At 38.7% G+C, this 24,733-nt stretch overlaps 2 protein-coding genes across 10 annotated transcripts in view; one reads left to right on the top strand and one right to left on the bottom strand.

Annotated features, from left to right (window-relative positions):
- The window catches only part of LOC122999841 (spermatogenesis-associated serine-rich protein 1-like), an 82,090-nt gene that overhangs the window by 44,523 nt on the left and 12,834 nt on the right, over positions 1 to 24,733 (bottom strand). The window contains exons 5-6 of one of the 9 annotated variants that reach the window (XM_044377130.1): positions 7,026 to 7,109; positions 6,510 to 6,890 (exon numbers count right to left, since the gene is read on the bottom strand). The exons of 2 other annotated variants lie outside the window; for them this stretch is intronic. In XM_044377130.1, coding sequence (XP_044233065.1) covers positions 6,809 to 6,890; positions 7,026 to 7,109 — 166 coding nt within the window. In that variant the 3' untranslated portion in view covers positions 6,510 to 6,808. Of the gene's footprint in view, positions 1 to 3,715; positions 4,176 to 6,509; positions 6,891 to 7,025; positions 7,110 to 14,060; positions 14,311 to 24,733 lie in introns of those variants that run through there. 6 more of the 9 variants (XM_044377135.1, XM_044377136.1, XM_044377131.1 and 3 more) reach the window with 6 other exon arrangements.
- LOC122999840 (tripartite motif-containing protein 16-like) lies at positions 3,959 to 23,803 on the top strand. The gene is made up of 3 exons (XM_044377129.1): positions 3,959 to 3,965; positions 22,204 to 22,359; positions 22,516 to 23,803. Exons 1-3 carry the CDS (start codon positions 3,960 to 3,962, stop codon positions 23,731 to 23,733), a joined length of 1,380 nt encoding a protein of 459 aa, XP_044233064.1. The 5' UTR covers position 3,959; the 3' UTR covers positions 23,734 to 23,803.

Genomic DNA, 24,733 nt, shown 5'->3' with positions numbered 1-24,733 from the left:
AGCTGAATAAACACCCCTGATACCACTTTACAATGGAAGTGAGTCGAATTAGAAAGGTCAGTCAAAGTCAAACATGCACCGGCAGCTCTCGCCTGCAGAAAAGATACCAGCCCAGACAAATTAGTTTGAAAAAGACGGCAAGCTGGGGGGACGGGGTATAGCAGCTGGAGGGACAAAGTGGAAAAAACCGTGAAAGCTTTAGAGAAAAAGAGGGAAAAGACAAAACAAACTTTTTCCTCTACAACAACACTAAAGTAGCACAACTGGCAGCAAGGGAGCTCTCAAATAAATGAACCCAACTCCCTAGTGTGCCTTTAAAGGGGCAATTTGCCAAGCCTATTGTTACCGCTTTAATGTTGTGTATTGATTAGCTGCACATTTACATCAAGGTGAACTCTCGGGGAGATTACACGCTAGTTGAAGTGGGCCTTATAGTGCCTGTTTTTTTCCCTCTTTCCTGGCAGCAGCACTGTCATGCTGATGTAAAGGATGCTGACTGGGCTGCCGTCTTAAGTTGACTTAAAAAAGCGAGAGGCTTCTGATTTCATGGCTGGTAGAACTCTTAGTGAAGTGATGAGCGATACAGACTAGAGCAGGAGATGAAGAGTAGAAAGACGGACAAGGGCTGCAAAAAGAAAGACTGAGCACAAAAACAGTGGCAGAAAAACAGAGGAAATGTGACACAACTAAAGAAGAAAAGAAAATGAAGTAGTAGAACAATGGGAAAAACACACAGCTCTCACCACCCTGCAGCCCTCATGGGCCTTATAACCCAAGAATAGAGTTTTCTCTCTCTCTGTCTCTTTGAGTAAAATGCTGATCCAGCAGGCTGTGTCCTACACACAGCCTGCTGGAGGCACTGATGCTAGCTGGCACATTCAGAAAGGCACACAGGACTGCGCTACACCTCTTCTTTGCCGACCCCGAAGACTCACAAACTCGCAGCCAAAAATAAATAAATAAAAAAAATCCACAACAAAACTGGATAGAAGGTTGGTGAGAAATATGGCCAAGCTCTGAATAGACACAGCTAAACTGAGAGATATTCAGATGGGTGCAACAAACTGCTGCATATCTCTGCGTGTCTCTCTGATTCTCTCTGCTGGAGAGGGGGATACTGTGACTTTGCAGCAAAGCTCGCTCACTCAGGCAGCGCTTCAGCAGATCACTGCTCTCTCTGCCAGGGCCCTAATCGAGTTCTCTATAGACTGTCACATTGTGTACAAACAGCAATGCTGCAGGTGATACAGAGAAGCTACAGAGATGCTCTGGTACAACCACAGAGATTACATGCTACAAAAAGGATGTTGCTTTATCAAGATTCAAGATCATTTATTATTATCATTTCACAACACAAGATTGTATAACGAAGTATAGTTTGTAGTCCATTTATGCTACTCACAAAAACAGAAATTATATGAAAAATTAAGTGTCAGTATGCAACGGCAGGTGAGACTCACCTTGATAAATTCATGTTTCTTTTCATTATACTACAGGAGCATAAAGCACTGATATAAGAACCAAAGACATCTTTGGCTCTTATATCAGTGGCTTTTGTACTTGGAATCATATTTATGAAAATTCCTGTATATTATGTTTTTATCGTGACACTTCTTTTTCCGAGTGCCTTAATTATGCCATAATTTACAGGTATGTTTCCAGAGAAGGATCATATGATTTGGTACTAATTACAGTGTGGAGAAAACTGAGACAATGTATTGAGCCAGTACACACAGTAATTACTGACTTGTTTATTCAATTAAAAAGAAGTCAAGAATTGATATAAAAGTTACTTAAGTGGATGAGGTGTACATGCAGTTGTTGATTTACAGTAAAAATATCTTAAAATCATAGAGGGGAAATCCACCAGTTTTTCAAATGCCCGGGTTAAAATTAAGACTAAAACTCCTAAAAATTAAGGGCATATTAGTCCTAACTAAGTGTTTAGATTCATTTACAAAACATTTTAGTGCTCCAGAGGACTCCTGAATCACTGAGACTTGCTCACAGTTAGCTGCTGCAGGTAATAAACATCGTTGTGTCACTGTTTTGGGAAAATACAACAATAACTACAGTTTAAAAGCATATTTAGATGGTGGTGCAGTTAATAAGAATCCAATCAACTCACCTATAACACCTGAGATGACAGTTTGTACAACTCTCCATTACTGGGAAACTGGAAAAAAAATGCTGTTTGTAAGACTAATGAACTTGGAATATTCCAGCCTTTAGTCAGAATTATTCATCAAACCAAAATCCATCTATCTGTATATTCATTCTTTCATTTCACATTCACTGACACAGACCAGTCATCTATCAACCAATCACAGTGGTCAGAGTGATTTAGGTCATGCGTAAGTACTGCTCCACAGTAAGAAAGTCTTCTGTGGCTGTGGAGGAACTTTTTAAAGAGTAAGAAAATGACCTTGATGATTGAGCTTGGAAAATAAGTTTGTCAAAAAAAACCCATCTCAGCTCAAGGTCCACTCACTATTCTTGCAGAGCTTTCAGCAACATCTCGTAGCCTTCATCAGCAGATGGATTTTGTCTGGTTTACATGGAGATGATTAAGTATACTGTATATTGGTGGTCATAAACAGTATGGCTTCACTGTTTGACAACTGAACCACCTCCATGACAACTGAGACAGGACAATCTATTAACAAGGAGCATGAGATCCTGAAAGCCCTGAAAGCAGGAGAAATGTAGTAAGTGGATCTTGAGTTAAGAATTTTTTGATGATGATGTCATCAAGGTTACATCAGTAATTATGAACTATGAGGTCTGAGGTTTGATATGGACACTATCAAATTAGGAGTTGGATAATCCAGCATTTTTGGAGCTTGACACATAATAGAGACTATGTTGGCCACTGCTGCCTCCATTTTGATCATCAATGTTTTTAATCAGTGGAGTACTCCTTTAATGATAGAAAGAAAAAAACTAATTGTAAATATTGATTTGTTGTTGGAAACTTTAACTTTCCATACTACTTAAATTACATGATTGCCTGTAATAAATTGGGAGACGTGCTTTAAGTTTAAAGCACCATCAGACTGGAATAATTTGTCTAACTCACTCAGATCGATTACTTCTTTCAATGACCTCAAGACTTCGTTGCTTGTCCACCTTAACTCTTCCTGTTCTCGTCTTTGATTGCATGTACTTTCATTTCTGTTCATAAGTAAACTTTATACTTTGACATAATGTTATTTGATCTATTCATATATTTTATTTCTTGTTCATTCTTTGTACAGATGACTCATGTAACAGATGTAGCTGGTGGGGTTTAGGATGGTGGGAGAGCCCTTATGCGTATGTCCATGTTGATGTTATTATGTTGATTGTTTTGTGTTAATGTAATGTTTGATTTATTATCTAATCTATTTTTGTTTTGCTTATATATTCTAATTTGTATTTTCTGTGCCTAAGCACCCCCTCGAAAACAAGATGGTGCATCTCAAGGGTCTCATCCTTATAATTTTGAAATAAAAATTCACAACTACACGCAGAAAAACTAATTTTTATATCTGTATGTTCAGCTATACTGACTGAATGACACTTTGGTAAAAGAAGGTTACACTACCAATACATTGAAGTCAAATGGAAGTGTACTAATTTAACACTGTCTCCATATTCTCTTTTTTCCATACACCTTTTCAGGAACATTACAATTAAAATTATTAGGAAACAAAAAAGATAGTGTTACTTTTTTATTTTATGAACACTGCATTTGTTTTTTTTTCTGATACAAAAAGCTTTTTCTCTTGTGAAACAACAAGTATTGTACATACAGCCTGTGGCCTTATGTTCTCCAGAACAGCCCAGTAAAAATAATAAGAAAGAAAAACAAAAATCCTGCCTTGGTGTCAAAGGTCACTGATCCACACGTTTACGCCTGCAGCAGTGTGGGGAACCATTTGCCATCAATTTCATACAGGGAGCAAGAGCCGGAGAGGATGAGAGTTGCTGCTTCAGTCAACTGTGTATCGATCAGTGATTCATCTTAAACCTACAGTAGCGAGGAACCCTGTGTGGGCTTCTGTGCAACATGTGCTTGAAGTAAGCACAGTACAAATGTGTCCTCTTGCTCTGTATCTGCATCTGTTATAACACGTGGCAGTGTGTCTCTGCAGTCACCACGTTGGACCCAGTGGAGATCCCAGTGGAGCCTGCTGACGGTCAACATGAGGAGAGGACAAAATGTTATGATAAAGCCATGAAGCAGGAGAGGAACAAAATTAAAGACTGCCATCTAGTGGTGAGCCTGAAAACTGCTTCTGGGAAATACAGCAGCAGCCAGGCTGGTATGAACTGGTGGGCATTGGCTAATAAATAAAGCAGGATGATACTCATCTTGGCTTTGCTGTATTTTATTTGTTTAAATCTGTGTTAGGCTTCATCAGGATTAAATGCTGCATCCTGGTTAAAATTAAGCCAAATAGTTGTTGTCATGAGGGAGCTGTGACATCAAATGAAATCATTTGTAATGGGCTGTTGTACCTGCTTCTGAGTCTGACTCAGTAATCAACCAAAGAGTAAGCTCTGGAGGGATATTTGTGTAATCAGCAATCACCATCAAACACTCGTTCACCATCACTGTGATTAGTACACAGACTGTATTGATCAAACTAAAGTGATTGATCATGTTTTAATGGTGCATCCGTTGCTAGTGGGGGTCAATATTCAATGTCTTTCACAGATAAGGATATAAGGGTCCAAGGGAACAACAGTCTACAGCAGGTCGTATATTAGGATAAGGGTCCATTAGTGGACTGAGCTGAATGAGGATACAGAGATAGGAAAAAGCTAGTGAGAAACAGGCAGGGGATATACAGTTTGTTTGACTCAACAGCACATTAGTGAATCAGCAGATTCATACAGTAACAAGCTCTGTGGTGTCCCGGAGTCAGGAATCCTGCTCTGCACTTAAAATCAAGCAAGGTAAATAAAATCAGTGAGAGGAAACAGCCACTGATCACATTATGTCACATCTGGGTTATGGGGTTCTGCTATAAACCACTGAAACTATTCTTCCTTAAGTCCTTGATATAAAATGTTTTTTTTTTTGTCTAATGATGGAATTAATGCAGAAATTACACAGTGGAAACAAGTATTTAAATGTGTACAACAAGAGTGCAGGATGTCAACTTTCACACTGTAGGTACTATACATTTCTATCCACCAGTTTTCAAAAACATTTTGAATTTGCACACAAAATGCCAACATTAAATGCCAGAAATCCTATTAAAAGAGAGGGTGTGAATATCTCCAATAAGTTTTCATGCTTGGCTGAATTTAAAAATGTCAAAAAAGAGACAATGTGATAAAGGCTTTCATCCATGTCATGCTACCAGTCGCTGTTACAGGCCTCCACTACATCAAAAAGCAACAGGAATAAAGTTTGTAAAGGGCAGAAGAGTCAAGAGTGTACATGAACACAATGTCTCCAGTTTGATTGCAGGGAAAACAGAGAAAACATGAATACATCTAAGGTGGGAAGGAGCAATGCAATGTCATGATGTTCTAATGATACTGGTTCTCAATTAATTATGTCGTCACATCCTTTAGAATATATATTCACTATACAGTAGGTTTCCTAAAATCCCATATATTCACCAAAAACTTTACAATTTAAAGGGAACATAACTTTAAAAAACATAAAATCAATTGTTCCAAGATGAATCAAAGCAGACTGTAAAGAACAAGCTCAGAAAAGAATGGATTCATTTACGGAAGCAAGAGTTTTCCTCCAGGCAAATGTCCGTGTCCACTGCTCCAGAAAATGAAAATGCAGAATACTGGAGGCCTGATTTGTCTTGATGATATGTATTGACATATTGGCTGGAATGGCTGGCAAAACAAACTGGAGCTGAGACCAGTGAGGGGACTGGATCATTGATATAGTCATTATGCGTCAAAAGGTAAAGCATATAGGAGGTGTGGAGGCTGCAGTCATTTAGGGACTTGAATGAAGATTTTCTTTTGAAGAAATTAATGGTGCTGGTTTCCAAGTGGACAAAGAATAAAACTAACAGGGTTAAAGAAACTTTCGCATAACACACATGTACTTGTGACCTTGTAAGATCTGTAAAGTCGTCTACAGAATGGCTGTTGGTCTTACATTCAAATCAAATGTAGGACCACTTCAAAGGAATAGTACTTGAAGTTAGACTCCTTGAAGATTTTCATGAAATCAAATCCTGTTTTGGTGCTATATGTTTTTTCTGCTATAGTCATTTAATGTATTTACAATCTGTAATTACCTCTCTCTAGGTTTCATTGTTAGTGGTAGAGTCCACCATTCCTGTGCTGGATTGAAATTGCCTTCACATGCATGAGGGATTTAAAGGAAACAATGCAGCATGTAATCCAGCGTTACTGTTTGTCATTTTATGTCATTGATGTTAACCTCACTGTTCATTCTCCTACAGCCATATCAGAGCTGTATTAAGTTACTGCTATGCAAATCCAACATTTTCTACTGCTGCTGCTTCACATTAAAAGCATTCAACTGGCAAAATACACGGTTGCTTTTATTAAGTTAAGTACAGTAATACATAATATATTTGTCAACCAAGGTTAAGCCTTACAACAATTGTTCATGAAAAATATTGCATCTTTAAAACAAGACAATGGTCATTTTTGAGTCAGTCTTAAATATTGCAGAGAACAAGGAGGATTCTCATTCTCATTCTCAAGCATTACACACAAATGATTTAATCATATTGAAGGCCTATGTGGCATCCCAGTGGGTTTTACAAGCACAATTACTTTGCCAACTACATGTACATAACAGTATAGACTGTCAAATGTTGATTGTAATGAAGAATTGTTGCTGGATATGACACCAAAGTTCTGCTGGGGCCAATATCAACGTTTCCAAATCACTAAGGACAAAATCAAGAAAAAAACATGTAAATCTTTCTGTACAATTCTCTGGCTATGTACACTCTCTAATATACCTTCCAGAAACAGATCAGGTTTTAATAACAAAGGCAGAAGATGAAGAGGTATTTACCTACCACAATTTGTGATCATTATTTAACCATCTGGACCAGAAGAATGAAAAATGAGAACATCTGGCAGTATTTACAGCATATAAGGCTCTGTATGAATAAAGAAGTCCAGTGAGAGGTATAATAATAGAGGTATAATAAAGGTATAATAATATATGTTGTTCTAGTTGTCCTAATATAGAAAACATTGACAAACATATTCGCTGAAATTTTTTGCACTAATGTAAAGAAAATTCAAGTTTGTTGAGTTACTTTGATAGCAACAGCCAACATTACCTGGCTAGGAATCATTTAAGAGAGGTTAATGTTTTATTACTACTTATCATAATGCATTTTGTTTTGAGCCGTGGCCGCTATTAATAAGAGACGGACACTCCTTCTTCTGCTCCGGCGAATCCAAAGGAGACGGCAACCTGGACAGTGATGGGTTCATCTGATCAATCAGAGAAGGGAACTACAGGGGGATTCGGTTGCGGAGTTGAAGCTAAATCCTGACCTTCATCAGCAGTACTTCAGGATGAGCGCTGAGCAAATGGACGACCTGTTGTCCAGGACTGGTGCTGAACTCGAAAAGCAGTCGACAAACTTCAGGGATGCCATCGAGCCAAAACAACGACTTTCTATCACACTGAGGTAACAAAGTAATTTGCTTACTTGGAATTCACATCACTATCTGCTTAGTGTAAATGTGTTTTCATGTAACATATGATGAGATAAGAAAAAGCTTTGAACAACAAATTCATGTTAAACCACTTCAATTAACTTCAAATGTCTTAAATTCTATAAGGTGAAATCACAATAAGTGAGTAGTTTTTAATAAAAGCTTGAGTACAGACTATTTATAATGGCACATTACTAAAAGATAAAAACAAGACAAGATTTTTATATTATATTTATATTTATATACAGTATTCATTTTTATTTATGTATTTTATAAAACAATTGGTGAAAATACCTAAAACAACAGTATAACTAACTAACTAATTATTTTCAAATGAAGAACCCCAAGAATTATTAAAAGTGTGTGGGGGGTTGCTGGGCCCACTCCATCCACTCTTGGAGTGAGAGCAGGTGCAACATCTTTGCGCTCTACCTCATCTAGCACACCCAAAATTCTAATCTTGGCCTCTGCCTGACCCCTACTGTCCAGCCTGTTGAGAATTGGCACTAGACTGAGGGCAGAATAATACATTTCATCCCCCTGGTGTAGCACACGGGGTAAGGTTGGCTGCTCCAATATTTTTAGGAGCTGCTCCTCTACAGCCCCTGCAGGACAGCTTTTTTTGGCACATTTTCCAGTGGGATGGGTAAGCACTTGTTTCCATGCTGATTGTTCCTTCTCCCAGATCATTATCAAAAAGTGCAGAGCTCATGTCTATAGGGTCTTCTGTAAGGCTGCTTTTTGAATTAGAGTGACAAATTGGTTATATGCTGTCAGTACTTTCTTGTTCTTTCACTACAGCATTTACAATAATTAGCTGCTAAAATCATAACAACCCCATTCATTTCTGCATAAGCGGATTTTAAAAATTCCATAAAAAATCAAATCAGATTGTTATCAGCAAACTCCACCATATTCTTGTTCAAAATGTCCCCAATTACCTCTGTGATGATTGTCAAGTTGTTTTAATGCATTATATTACTTGAAAAGAGTCAGCTGATACTTGACCCTAACTATAAAATTTTCTCTTGCCTAAACTTAATAATTCTGTCAAACAACTTCAAAAATAATAATAATAATAATAATGTGTAACCTTATGCCTAAACTTAACTATCAGTATTGTAAGGCTCTGAGGTTTAAGGGTATGGTCCATTTAACCCTATAAAACCTAATCTTAAAAAGAATATATGGTATTATACAGGAACACCTGGAAAACTCGAGAATAAAGGAGAATTTGTTTGTTTATTCATTTATTTACTGATTCTAATATCTCATTATAGGAAATTGTTGTGATAAAGTAAAATTAACTCCATGTCAGAAGTACTTGTTATACAACACAGTAGACAGATATTGCTGATAAAAACTTGATCTGAAAATTTCATACAATGATGAAACAGACTGTTTGTAGCTAAGTGGGCATTTGTTTTGACTTTGCCATCTCAAAATTTAAGAAAATGCAGCAGTAAACCAACATGAAAGTCATGACAGGAGTATCTGGGGACCTGTTGTAGCCCACATGTTGTATTTATACAGTATATAGTTGTCACATCCACTGCTGCTCTGAGCTCTGGATCTGCTGCTGTCCATGGTGCTGAAGCTCTGCAACTTCACATCATTCCAAGTCAAGTCAAGCCTGGAGGCTCCTTGCTAGAGAGTTTTGAGTTAGATTCCTTTTTTGTTTATTTTTAGCCTGTTCATCGTCTGGTGATAGTTTTAAGTTTAGTTCAGTCTCTTCCACCTTTGGGAGTAGTGTTTAATATTTTCTTGCTTTTGTGCAACCAAGTTCAAGTCTGATAAAGAGACTAAAAACCAGATCTGCTCTTCTTCGTCCTTTTTTTTCCTGATCTTGGGTCCACATCTCCATTGTTACAATAGTAACACCGGAACAGCACACACAAGGAAGAGGCAGGACTAGAATTAAAGAAGCCTAATGTCAAAATCCAATAGACAGTCCTAATCAAATCAAAACCAGGTTATCCCAAAGTCAGCCAAAAACATAAAATCAGAGAGTTAAAAAAATAGCAACAGAAAAAGGTACAGACTCACAGATAATCACACGTAAACCACTGGGACAAACTGGCAAACACTGACTGATTACATACAGGTATATACAATATCATACTAGTTGGTGGTGAGCCAGCAGGGCAGGCGGATAATAGACTGATAAGAGGTACAGAGAAGGGGGAGAGATGAGGCAGAGCATGTGGGTAGCTGGAAACAGAGAAACCAGGTGATTTGGGCTGGATCTACTATATGGGATCTGGACACACACACACACACACACACACACACACACACACACACACACACACACACACACACACACACACACACACACAGCAAAGGAAAACACAAGGAGCAAGCAAGTGAAAAGCAAAAATGGTGAAAAGAAATCAAATGCTGCTGAAAGAAAGACAGAGAGAGGAGAGAAAGAGAGATGAGGGGATCTCACTGGGCTCCAGCCTGACTGAATGTACTGGAGTTTGCTGATAACAATTTGATTATTTTTTAAAAATATGCCTATGTAGAACTGAACGGATATTGTTATGATTTTAGCATTTAATTATTAAAAAATGCTAAACTAACAACTTGAAAATCATCACAGAGGTACCTGGGGACATGCTGAACAAGAATATGGTGGAGTTTGCTGATAACAATTTGCATACATTAAACTTTTTAATGGAATTTGAAAAGTATGCCTATATAGCAATGTATTCATATTGGGTATGACTTAAGTATTTAATTATCAAAAAATGCTGCAGCAAAACAACTTGACAGTCATCACAGAGGTACTTCAGGACCTGTTGTACAAGAATATGGTTCAGTTTGCTGATAACAATTTGATAAGATTTCTTTTAATGGAACTTTAAAAAAAAAAAAAAAAATCTTCCTATGTAGAAATGAATGGGATATTGTTATGATTTAATTAAATACACATCTGCACACACAGATTTAATCTAATAATTACAAATGCTGTAGAGAAAGAACGACACAGTAATGATAGATGTATGTATTTAAACAAAGGAAAATAAGAAAAAAATAGAAACTTTCCCATTTTAAACAACCTAAGTGACAAACGCTTTACCATACAAAGCAATGTAGACGCACAATCGATTTTTAAGTGTAGACAGTGTGACTGTGCCTCTCCGAAGTGTAGAAGATGTGAGTGCCAAAATAAACTGAAAGCGTATTGGTGCAGACACACTGAATCTGTCTACGGATATCAACTTGACGGATCCCATTCATTTTCTATGGAGAGCAGGATATCTGGCCGCGCTGTGCATGATGGATATGGCACAGCGAGTTGACAGACAAACCACTGTATCTGAATCTGCATAATCATGACTTGACCTCAACTTTATGTAAATGAGGTCCATCCAGTGCAACGCAGCCAGCTCACAAAACTTAGATCACACTGTCAAACTAGACTGTGCTGATCAAATATGAATCAAGATTCTGTTACTGCATTGCCTATTTCTCACCTCAAATGTTTTCAGAAACATACTCTGGTATACTGTTCAGCTGTAAAATGAAATTGTTTTTAACGCAGCCACCATGTTGAAAACAGCAGAATAAAAACCAAGCACCACCAAATTCGCAGTACGTCACCCATCAGTTCACCCACCGGCCAAAGCGTTCATTGGTCCAGTGTGTTCAAATGCATCCTCACTGGATTATGTGTGTCCGCACCATATCTGTTCTGTGAGACACACAAGTGATGTATGTCAAAAATGCTTCTAGAAACGCTTTCTATGTGGACTGGCCGTTAGCAAACAATTACAGAGCAGCAGACAAGAACACTAACATTAATGTGGAGTCCTGTTTCTGGCCACCTGTAGAATATAAGTCTAATATTCACTTGTCTTTCCTTTCTCCCTCTCTTTGGTCTCTGTCAACTCCTGAGAGAAATATTCGGCTCTTGCTTGATGTTAAGGCCTTGGCAGGTGGCATACAATGAGTGTATCAAAGCTTTGTTGCTTAAAACTTTCTTCTTTGTCTGGAAACAAGGTTACTGAGAATAAAGTGTGGGCTGTGAAACCAAAACAATTAAAACAGGCTGAAATGCTCCACAGAGCTGCACTTAGGTGAATATTTTCAGTGGGCTTGTCACTATAAGCAACCCCTTTAAAACTGTAGTCATTTGATCATTGTTAATGTAAAAATATTGCTCAGTGCAGATTTACATTTTAGTGTGTGATTTCATTTTAGCTGAATTGTATCTATAATATATATATCTTCACTACATTAGGTATTCAGCCACTTATTAATATGATAGAGTCATCTACCAGAAAGTGTTTTAAAATGAATGCTTTTGAAACTCAGTAATAAGCTGAAGTCAGTTAGCTTCATTAGTTTTACATTTGCAGCATTGTACTTTTTTACAGTCACAATGATAGCATGAATATATCTGTGTTAATGATCTATCCTCTTGTATTGTATGTGTACCTTCATTCAACATTTTAAGAGCTATATTTAAGTCTTTTACTTCTTTTTTTTATTATTATAAATCATATTTCTTGGACAAGCAAAGCAAAATGTGTTTAATATATCCACTTCTCTAAATTCAGGGTTTGTCCTTAAGAAGCAGTGTTGGTCCAGTCGATCACATCTTCATGACAGAGACAGATGGTTTTCCTCTGACAGGCTTCAGAGTGAGCGAATTCTGAAAACGAAGCACTGTCAGCACTTCAAGTGCAATGCAGATTCAAATGACTGTATTTGCAATTTCATTGTTATTGGGCCCTTGCAAAATCATTATTCAAGATAGGCTATGGTGGCATGATTTGCTCTGGTATTATACATCACATTATATAATCTAGACATCAATTTCCACACTGTGAATACTGTTTTACATCCATTGCTTGTATGCGGAGGCAGAAATGCTGTTATTTGTGGTAATTGCTTGCTTTGGAACAATAGCCATGGGCAGGTTGGGGAAATTGCTTCCATGTACACTGTAAGTGCGTGCCTTCACCTCCTGCTATTGTCACTTATTCTCTCTGCATTAAAATGGTTTGCTGATGGTGATTCACCTGCTTTTCTGTTTTGGCACAATGTAAACATACAAAGATGTGTGAACACATAACAGTTGTTATACTGCAGATATATAGCGCAATAGGGCTAAAAATAAAGATTATTTTCATTGTGAATTAATCTATTAATTATTCTATTAATAAAAGTGCTCCATGCACTGTAGGATTTTAAAACTTCAGACTTTAGCACCTCCCAGTGGTAGTTTCAGAAAAGACACTGTGGGAGACAGCAATGTACAGTGATACCCATCTCCCCTATTCTGTTCCAGGTACACTAGCATCAGTGTGCCAAAAGCAACACATAGATTGTACCTATCTTTATCAGTACTTACCCATTTTTCTAAAAAGACATACTCCATAAGAATCATGTAAAAGAAACAAAGAAGTGATAATCACACAAAATTGTATAGTGGCTTTAATTAACTATTTAATCTTTCAAATGACAAAAAAATTACAATCACAAATCCTAGAGCCTAGTGTGTGACACATTCAAATAGCTTGTTATTTCAATTGACTCTCAGCCCATTTTCCAATTCGATAGCTAAAGAGGAGAGCAGGAAATCATCCAATTTAAGAAGCTCCAATTTAAGAGAATGTTTGCCATTTTTGCATGAAAAATTACGTTGCATGATGAAATTAATAATCCTTTATCAATTCTTCATTCTTATCAAACTCACAATGCAATCTGAGTTAAGACTGTATATTTAATTTAGGGGGCTGTCTATGTATGGGATTATCTATTTTTGCTGAAGGGGGGTAGGAGGGGTACTCTATGGCTATGTATGTATTGAGAAACAGAATGGATTGTTGAAGTTATTAGTGAATAACTGTTCAAGAGAGCCTTGTTTTTCACTCACCTACTGTGGTTCCTTCACTTTAACTACAAGTCACATGTGTTATAAAAAGTTAGCCTATAACCTAAGGTTAGCATCACATGTTGCCAACTTGCTCTGTAATGAGTGAATTTAAATGAAACATGCTTACCATTGTTGTTTACAGTTTGGAGTTTTAATGTGCAGTTCATTAATGTATTCATGTTTTCTTCAGCCCAGGTGAACTGCACAAACACACTTCATCATCTGTTTGAAACCGTTAAGTAGCAGCAGTAGGAGACCACTTCCTCCCACATGTCAGTGAGCAATAGGCATACACTGACGATTAACTTATTTACAGGTGCACTGTTTGGCACACAGACTGCACAAACACTCCAGTGGTGACATTTGCATGAAAAACACAACACACTCAGTCTGAACACATCTTATGAGAAATTCATTAGTCTGTGTACATAATTTTTTGACTGAAAACAATCAAATAAAAATTACACCACAAACATACCATCTATGGAGGGTTCATTCCAAAGCTGCTGTTGTTTTTTTTGGCATGAAAATCTAATATGAAGCAAACCCCTGTACACACACGTGCTTCCACAAAAAATCACTTACATGCATACACACCCTCCATCTCAGTCCCCAGCAGGAGCTTATGGTGGTGCCTGTGGTGGTGGCGTATGAATGAGAAGGCAGCAAGGTGGTTGCATATTACCTTATCTAGCAGGCCCAGGCTCTGTACTTGATTGCCACTGGTATCCTCGCACCACCTTTAATTACATGCAAAGCTTCAGGGCGGTTTGGAGGAATGGGGGTGTGTGCAGATGTGTATGCACAACTCAAACATTGATGTGCATCTTATTTCTGCTTCAAAGCAGTAAAACGTCACAATTTAAAAGCCTTAATTGGCAGGACTGCCTCAAGTTGGTTAGTCACATCATGTGCAATATGAGATTTCCTGCTCATTTTAAATAAAATCTTTGACAATAAGTTTCTGAAGACATAACTTCCCTCTCTGCTGCAATACCAATTGGTGATTCTGACTTATTAGACAGGTGTATTTTCAGGTAAAAATTTCTTTTAAAAGTTCTTTCATCCATACTCGGTGGCTTGACCCAGCTTTATAACTACTGTATACTGTAACTGCTTAGCCTGACCTACATTAGCTGCCTCCACTGGCTTGATAGGCATTTTCATCTGAATATCATGGCCTGCTGCTAGTTATATCAAAAAACTTTCCACACTACTGGCTTGTCTTACCGAAGAAAAGAACATGGTTTCAATATGCAATTTTATGATTGTAAGAATGCAGAGAAGTCTACAGGGTCATCAGCTGGGCACCTACTCAACTCACTGGTGTTTCGTTGAGTTGGACCCAGGACTCTGAGAAAGACTCTCAGTGTGTTCCAGTGCCCCAGAACCACCCCCCTCTTAACCTGCACCCACACACTCAACACAACCCTCCAAAGTAAGATATATTTACTTGTCTACAACTAGCTAACAATATTAAGCTAACTGACATGTTATCACCAGCAGCATGCTACTCATCTCACCAAGCAACAAACCACACCATTATCCTCAATGTTGCCTTGGCAAGCAACAAATAACTCACCTGTTACAACATCACCAGGTAACACCATCAGCCAACAACATGCTAGCAAACATGCCAAGCTAATTAGAACGCTGCCTGAGCTGCAAAATAAACCAAACAACCTACAACTACCTCACCGTAGCAGTCAACAAAGCGTACACCTCTGTTTGTAATATCACCAACTAACACCATCAGCTAACTGCATGCTAGCTATTTGAGGATTTTCAGTCAGGATTTAGAGTGCACCATAGCACAGAGACAGCACTGGTGAAAGTTACAAATGACCTCTCAATTGCATCGGACAAAGGACTTCTCTTTGTACGTGTCTTCTTACATCTTAGTGCTGCATTTGACACCACCAACCATCACATCCTATAGCATTAAAGGAACTGCATTAAGCTGGTTCAAGTCCTATTTATCAGATCAATTGCTGTTTGTACACATTAACAATGAATCATCCATGCATGCAAAAGTTAGACACAGAGTTCACAAGGTTCTGTGCTTGGACCAATACTATTCACCTTATATATGCTTCCTTTAGGTAATATTATTAGAGAAGATAAAAAAATGTTCATTGTCATGCAGATGATACTCAGTTATATATATCAATGAAGCCAGATGGAACCAAACATTTAACTAAACTCCAGGCATGCCTTAAGGACATAAAGACCTGGAGGACCTGCAATTTTCTACTACTAAACTAAGACAAAACTAAGTCATTGTGCTTGGACCTAAACACCTTAGAAACACATTATCTAGTGATATGGCTGCTCTGGATGGCATTGTCCTGGCCTCCAGCCCACTGTAAGGAATGTGGGACCATAGAGCTTCCATATTCCTACGCATGCTACACACTATATTACACCACAGATCTGCTGTTTGGGTCAGAAAGTACTGCTGCATTGCACAAGTGTAGGAATACGGAAGTTATACGGTTGAGAAAATGTAATGCCAATGGAAAGGGCTGTCTGATGGCAAGGTAAAGCTATGAAAATATTCCAAATATAGTGTGCACTTAAACTGATATTGATGTTTTTAGGTAGGCCTTTTTTTAGGTGGCTAAAATGTTTTGCTTCTGGCCCCGTCCACAGCAGTAAATTGCTTAGCTTCTGTGTCAGTACTCCTGTCTGCTTCTCCAAACTAAGGGAGTGCTGACCCAAATATACTGCAGGTAATACACTGACTATGGATAACTACCTCATACAACCCCACTTCAAAAAATCTGAACTATCTCTTCAAGCCAGCTAACATTCTGCCATCAACAGTAACATACTGCTCAATCTAACCAAACAAATCAGCCAAGCTTCTTCAATTGAGAAGTTCACTGTTTCTGGATACAACATCTGGTCTTGGATTGGTATTTTGCCTCTCACCTTGGTTAGTCACATGTGTTATGGAATTTTGGGGGTTACAAATTGGGTTACACTGGGTCAAGCCTGGGCCTTGAGGTCACACTGTAATTCTTAAGCAGGAAGGGGACACTTTCTCCCCTCTGTGAGACTCCAGCTGTCTGTGATGTTTTGGGGAAAGCAGAAACCTCTCTGATAGAGGGTAAATCAGCATTGCCATGGTCACCAAGGTCAGGGGAGACTTTCCAAGACACAAGACAACACTGATAGGTGGAAAGTGCTGACAGTGACCTGAAGTTCCATGCAATGTGACCTGAACTGACACGGGTAAAATGCAGTTCCTTGTTTAGAAACTAGTGAACCAGTTAGACTAATTTTTCATATTGTAGGCTGATCTGCTTGGGTTAAAGACTATGACTCAGACATTCAGGAGGCAGAACAGAAAGAGACAGCATCTGAACTGCAGATGACTTCGATGTTCGCTATTTCAGTTCTCCTTGACCAAGTACTTCAATAAACATTTTCAGCTTTAAGACATCAGAGACTTGTGTGCGCTTTTCTCCAATGCGGTGCCTTTGAGTAAATAAAATCTTTGACATTTACATTTGTGAGGACTGGACTTGCCCCTCTGCTGCAACACCAATTTGTGATTCGCACTGATTAGACGGGTGTATTTTCAGGTAGAAAACTAAAAATGCATGTTCCTTCATCCAGGTGTCTGCTTCTCCATTCTCAAACCCTGTCTCACTTTCTCTCGCTCTTGCATTCTCTCTCTCTCTCTTGACATTTAAAAGGATGATGCTATGGATGCAGTGTTTCTGTCCTGCCCCTCCAACAGGACCCCTCACCCCTCCTGAAAGAAACAAAATATGTTTATTTATGTAATATACCTAATTTACATGCACACATTACTGTAAGTGCAATAAAAGTTTTGTGAGTGAAAAGCCAAAATGAGTAATTTATTATTGCAATCCGCGCAAAATATGGACAGACAACCCCAAATGTCAAAATAGCGAGTCTTATTCTTCCATTAAGGCAAGAAAGTAGCGAGTGTACGGTTGATTTTGCTGTGAAGTAAATTCACTCCAGGTCTGCTGTTCTCCATTCAGATCATGGTAACTATGGTTGCAAAGTCATATAGCTCAGGGTATCCAGCAACAGCCACCACTATATTGTCCCAGGCCGGTCTGGTTATCTTCACATGTTGTCACCACCACAGAAGGCCTGTCTCTCAATTCATCCAATTGGACAATGGGAAAAAACACAAATGACATCTGGCACTTTTCCACTCTGAGTTGAAGTTTCTTCAGTTTGAGGTGCTGAGGGCGCTCCTGCAAAAACACGAGGCACTCAGCAACGCAAAAGCAGTGAGACAAAGCTTCACTTTCATTGACCGCCCCAGCCTGCTAAAAAGCACTGTCTGATTGTGGCCTTAAAGTGGACTGATCTTTAAGGTGGACCAGCTATTCTCATTTTAGTGACAATCTCAGCTGCTCGCAAACAGAGCCCCACTCCCCCCCAAAAGCAGTCAACCTAGGGGAAATCTGGCAAAAAATCCAACACTACTGACATTCATTTAGTGCTATGGGATGCTAACTCAATAATAACAAAGGATTACCTTTAAGATATCAGCAGTACAGAGCAGATGACACATCCTGGGCAACAGTGACAGAGCAGGACTGTCTACTTATCCATCCATGGCACTTGCCCTGCTCTGATTTGACCAAAGGACAAACAGCAAATATTGCTGGAGACAGGTGTCGTTAGGAGGGACACTAGGAGCTTCAGGATTCCCAGAGCAGGCCAGCGGCCATGGAACATGATATTGATTAATTGTACCAGAACTGTTCTTGAGCTGTATTCAGGGCCCAAAATTTCCAGTGGCATCCCTGAATTAAGACACTACTAAAGTTTCATTCTTAGCCTTAAGACTTTAGTTTCACCACTATGTGAACTGACCATTCCCTGAACAGTGATTGGGCAATTATTGCAACTGTGGCAAGGTAAGGCAAGTCCGTCAAGTTTTAGTTTCTCAACAAGTTGAAGCAGTGTACATGGGGCTGTAGTATGAGCAATAATTAATATACAAAGAGTTTGAAGGGCAACGTCTTTTTTTGCCTTTCCAAGACAAACAAAACAACTACAATTTTATCAAACTTGCTGATGACAATGTCTCCCAAAAGTGAAAATAATACATCAGGTCCTTTTTAAAGGGAAAAACAAAGTGCCAGTAACTGCTGATCTAATAAGAATGTTCTGCAATCAATCTAATATTTTGTTATTTGCAAGAAATTTGATTTGTAGTCAAAACAACACACTGAAAGAACAGAGCTACAGAATCTCAGAAGTGGTTTGAAGATGTCTTGCAGCAGAGAGTTGGTTTAAACAGAGCAAGAACTTACCGACAGGTCTTTATGCATATATTTATTGAGAAAATCTATCGTGTGTCAATTATAAATTGGAAACCACATATAAATCATGTAAAGATAAACATTTTGAAGTCCATTTTGTTTGAAAATATGAACAATAATGCATGAATCTAACCTCTGTTTTGTCAATCATGTATGATTTTTTTTGGTATTATCTAGAAGCATAATAAAATAACAGCATAAAATAATGTCTTCTATGTGGATCATCAAATAACTGACTTTTTGCCTGTAGGATATGAGCTTTAGTCTTTTAGCATTATAACATGTATCTAGCCATTATATGCAGATTTAAGACCTTACTTACAGGGTTTTTAAAACAAGTTTGATGAAAACATTAAAAACTCAGCTGGAAAGGGGTTTTCTACAACTGAATGAGTTAGCGATAATATCTGCTAACCATAATCATTTCAGCCGAATTCAGCAGAATTGACAGTCCAAAGCTAAAATTGAGAAACCTGCTTCTGTTTACTTTTGTTTGAAGTTGAAATTCCATTATTTAAAATCTACAACGAATTATTACATTTGCAACTGTTATCAATAGCATGCCAAAATGAACAGCTTGACAGGCATAGCAACAATAACTTAGAGGGACAGTGTTTAGCAATCCATCAACATTATTTGGAACTCTTTTTCAGTTATTAATGTAGGTTATTGTTGCACAAACATTAATGTTTCTGTGACTGTCCTTTTTATCGCAGAGACATTTGTTATTGGTGAATACTGTACATGTCACGGCATACAGAAGCTGGCTTAAGCTGCATCGGGGCCCCAGGGAAATATTTGCCTGCTGGGCCCCTATTTACCTCTCCATTCCACCCCTCACTGTATACTCTCATATTATACTGGATACACTACATTTAAGTATACATGATTACACAATAAGCGAAATAGGAAAAGGACAAGTTGAAGGCACACACCTTCACCCTGGTCACCACTTTATGCTTTGATCTGCATTCATCGTTTATCTGTTAGTCCTACATGGATTTCATAGGCCATGGACCATTTAATCCAGACCAGCAGCTGATATGCCTGAGGGAGGTAACAGTACAAGCAGCAGCACAGTATCAGAGATGGAAGCAGTAATTCTGTTTTATTTTGTTGGCTGGAGGACCTTGGGGCTTATTGATTAAATCATTATCACAACATTGATCTGCCTAGATCACAGAAAAAACCAGCACAGCACTTCAGATGGCTCAGCTGGAGCCACATATTATTAAAGTGGGACATTAATTGAATTGACCTCAATGAATATTAAGCTAATGATTTAAAATGGATAATACCAAACTATTATTGCAACCCAGTCTCATGTCAAAATGTATAACAACTACGTTGGTCCACAGTGCAAAATGTATTGGTTTCATAATAATGGCTCTAAAATTGTGAGATGTCCACGTTCTTTTGACTTTTTCTTTTCTATTGGCCTGCATCCATGTCACGTGACTGTCAAGTTTCTATCTGCCAAAACAAACAAAATGGCTGACATTTCTTTTATTCTCAGTAGAAAATGCAATATTTTAGGATGGTTTTGGCATTAAAATTAATTTTGATGACATTTCTAGTGAGAACTGTGCATTTTATTTTCATAATCTTTGTTCAGTGAATGTATATGATGTTTAGTTTGTTAATTATTACGAAGGTTGTTTCAGGTCTCACCAGAAAATTTTAAGAATGCAACGTTTTTCTATTGTTGCTATAGTGGTTGCTATGGATCCTGGTGTTGCTGAAACCACTTAGTTGCATATAGTTTGAACCACCCCATTCACACACACACACACACACACACCTGGTGTGTTCGACTCCTTTTATTGGCTCATCTGACAACCCCTCAGATTTATCTGGTGACCCTTTGAAGGGCCCCGACCCCTAGGCTGGGATCACTGGACTAAACTAGCTAACTATATATAGTAGTTCATTTTTCATGCAGGACTTTTACTTGTAATGGAGTATTTTTACATTGTTGTATTGGTACTTTTACTGCAGTAAAGGATCTGAATACTTGTTCCACCTCTGCTACTGACTGACTGCTAGTTTCTACAGTGGATCATGTGATTGTCAAAGGTCGACCATTATCAGGAGTGTTACTGGATAAGATAAACAATCTGGTTTTATCTACGTTTATTTTAGAAGAGTGGCATAGGCAGAAATTGTATTTTGGGTGAGCCAGTACAAAAGTGGGTCAGCCACCTTTTCCCAGAAAAACTGATTTATGAAAAGTAAAAAAATTAAAAAATTTAAAAAACATAGACAAACTGAACAACCAGCCACCAGTTTACTTTGCAGCATTCTGCATCACAAAAGCAATAACACCAAAACACTGCCAATCCAACATGCTCAACCAACAGAGCATCAGACTATAAAGGCTGCACACAACAGTACAGACTAAAAGTGTTTTTTATATCCTGTCCAGCCTAAAATACAGTGTATTTACACAACTAAGACTGACTGCGCATTGGCTCCACAGTTCACAGCTGTTAATTAACCATTTTATTGCACAGTGTCAACTAAACATGAACCCAGGCAGCAGAGAAGGTGTTAACTTAGAAAAATACAATCAGCTGATCGGCTTCATTCATGTCCTTCGGGATGGTATTAATGATGTTTGTTTAAACCCGTCTGAGGCTGAATAATATTCTGAATTTTACCTGTGTTCTCAAAAATGTGTTAAAGAAGTTTATTAAGTATATGGGAAATTTATAATACAGCCATTAAATTATTTTTATCACACTTTAGTGTAATAACTCCCTGTTTTCAGTCAGTTTTTAACCAACAAATGTGAATTGATCTGCTTTTAAGGAAAAGTTGGGGAAATATGGAGCTATTATCAAAGTATTTTACAGCTAAATACAGAAATGTTTTCAAATGGTGAGCAGGTTTTAACTGAGACTTCACTGTAAATGAAGGAACACAGTTTTAATTCACATACCATTCCTTGTCCTGGTAACTCCTCCCTGCTCTTTCAAGCTCCACTCTGTGCTCATATTTCCTTGTTCCCTCCCCTTCAGATCTACAGTTTGATGATGGTTGAAACCAACATGTAATGAAGTACAAGAGCAGTCAGGCTGCATTTACTGCAGAAACACATGTTGTTCAGATAAGAGCTCAAACTAGTTTCACTTTTCAGTAAGTGAAACTCAGTCATTGCCCCTGAGAGGTGAAATGGCACAGAAAGGAGATCGGCTGTACCGAGAAACAGTCAGCTGTTCAATCTGTCTAGATCTATTGACGGATCCGGTGACTATTCCCTGTGGACACAGCTACTGCATGAGCTGTATTAAAGAGTTCTGGGATGGAAAGAGAAGGATCTACAGCTGCCCTCAGTGCAGAAAGACCTTCAAACGGAGGCCTGCCCTGGTGAAAAGCACCATATTAGCAGCTTTAGTGGAACAGCTGAAGAAGAAGACTGGACCCAAAGCTTCTCATGCTGATCACTCCTCTGCTGGACCTGAAGATGTGGCCTGTGATGTCTGCAATCGGAGGAAGCGGAAAGCCCTCAAGTCCTGTCTGCAGTGTCTGGCCTCTTACTGTGAGAAACACCTCCGGCCTCATTATGATGCAGCTCCATTAAAGAAACACAAGCTGGTCGACCCCTCGGAGAAACTCCAGGAGAACATCTGCTCTCGTCATGATGAGGTGATGAAGATGTTCTGCCGTACTGATCAGCAGAGTATCTGTTATCTCTGCTCTGTGGATGAACATAAAGGTCATGACACAGTCTCAGCTGCAGCAGAAAGGACTGAGAAGCAGAGAGAGATCAAAGTGAGTCTGCGACAAATCCAGCAGAGAATCCAGGACAGAGAGAAAGATGTGAAGCTGCTTCAACAGGAAGTGGAGGCCTTCAATCGCTCTGCTGATAAAGCAGTGGAGGACAGTGGGGAAATCTTCACTGAACTGATCCATCTCATCAGGAAAAGAAGCTCTGATGTGAAGCAGCAGATCAGATCCCAGCAGCAAACTGAAGTGAGTGGAGTCAAAGAGCTTCAGGAGAAGCTGGAGCAGGAGATCACTGAGCTGAAGAGGAAAGACGCTGAACTGAAGCAGCTCTCACATACAGAGGATCACATCCAGTTTCTACACAACTACCCCTCACTGTCACAACTCAGTGCATCTAAAGACTCATCCAGCATCAACATCTGTCCTCTGCGCTACTTTGAGGATGTGACAGCAGCTGTGTCAGAGCTCAGAGATAAACTTCAGGACATCCTGAAGCAGAAATGGACAAACATCTCACTGACAGTGACTGAAGTGGAGGTTTTACTGTCAGAACCAGAACCCAAGACCAGAGCTGAATTCTTAAAATATTCACGTGAAATTACTCTGGATCCAAACACAGTAAACACATGGCTGTTACTATCTGAGGGGAACAGAAAAGCAGAACAAACGAGACAAAAACAGTCTTATTCTAATCATCCGGACAGATTCACTGATTGGCGTCAGGTCCTTAGTGGGGAGAGTCTGACTGGACGCTGTTACTGGGAGGTGGAGAGGAGAGGGAGAGGAGTTTGTGTAGCAGTCGCATACAAAAATATCAGCAGAGCAGGAGGATCAATTCATTGTGGATTTGGATTCAGTTACAAATCTTGGGCTTTATATTGTGACACCAACTGTTATGAATTTTGGTTCAACAATATCTCAACTCGTGTCTCAGGTCCTGGTTCCTCCAGAGTGGGAGTGTACCTGGATCACAGAGCAGGTATTCTGTCCTTCTACAGCGTCTCTGAAACCATGACTCTCCTCCACAGAGTCCAGACCACATTCACTCAGCCTCTCTATGCTGGACTTTGTCCTTATTATGGAGACACAGCTGAGTTCTGTAAACTCAAATAGACAGAAGTCATGTCAGACTTCTGTGTTGTAATTCGTTCCTGTGATGGTGTTTCTGAACTGCACAGAGATCAGCTGTCAGTCAAACTGGGATTATTAACACTTTTTTTTCTTTTCATTTGTTGTTCTGTTGATGTTTTCATTTTCTTTAAATGTCACTTTTTCTGTGTGTTTTTAACCATGGATGCTATCACTGCTCATGAGGATGTATTTAACCTTCACTGACATTTCTTCAGATGAAAATGTAAACTTCTCTTTGTTCTAAATGTTAGTTTCATATTTGTACTGATGTATTTGTGTGCTGTTGTTTCTTAAACAGAGAAAACAGCAGAACTTCCTTCATCATAGATATTTTGTTTTCACCACTTTGTAAATTCATGAAGAAATGTACAATCAAACTGTAATTATCATGATAACATTCTGAGTTTATTTGAGGCAGTTTTCCTCCTGAAACACCACAAAGTACAGAGTTCATGTTCAGAGCAAACAAACGTTTGTCAGTCAGTTTCTGTACTTTCAGCTTTCTTCACTATAGCAGTTTTGTCACAGAGAAAAGAGCAGTTTTCTATCAACAAACAAACAAGATGTTCTTTGGGCACTTTAGTTGATAAAGACTTTGTTATACAGGCCTAAAAAAATGGAAAATAGTAAGAATTAATTTGATCAAGTTTGGGTGTGAAGTAGTTTTGTTGGGTCCTGACAAACATGAAGCAACAGGTATTGTGTCATGAGCTTTTCTTCCTGCAGTGAACATCACAGCAGGTCAACAACTGAAACCTACAAACTGATGCACGACACAAGAGGGCGACTTCATCCTGCTAACCAGGGATGTAGTGGAGGTTAAAGCTCCTCCACTCAGTTTTTCTGCACACACAACATGTTTTTTTAGGTTGATTAAAAAAACACTGTGATAATGAGAAAGCATCATATCATTCATCATGGTAAATGGTGTCAAACTGCTATAAGCAGTGGCGGTTCTAGGAATTTTTAACTGGGGTGGCAA

Source organism: Thunnus albacares, chromosome 16 (assembly GCF_914725855.1).
Source record: "Thunnus albacares chromosome 16, fThuAlb1.1, whole genome shotgun sequence".
Classification (NCBI taxonomy): domain Eukaryota; kingdom Metazoa; phylum Chordata; class Actinopteri; order Scombriformes; family Scombridae; genus Thunnus; species Thunnus albacares.
The sequence above is the reverse complement of the archived record's forward strand: the minus strand, read 5'-3'. Positions and strand labels throughout refer to the sequence as shown.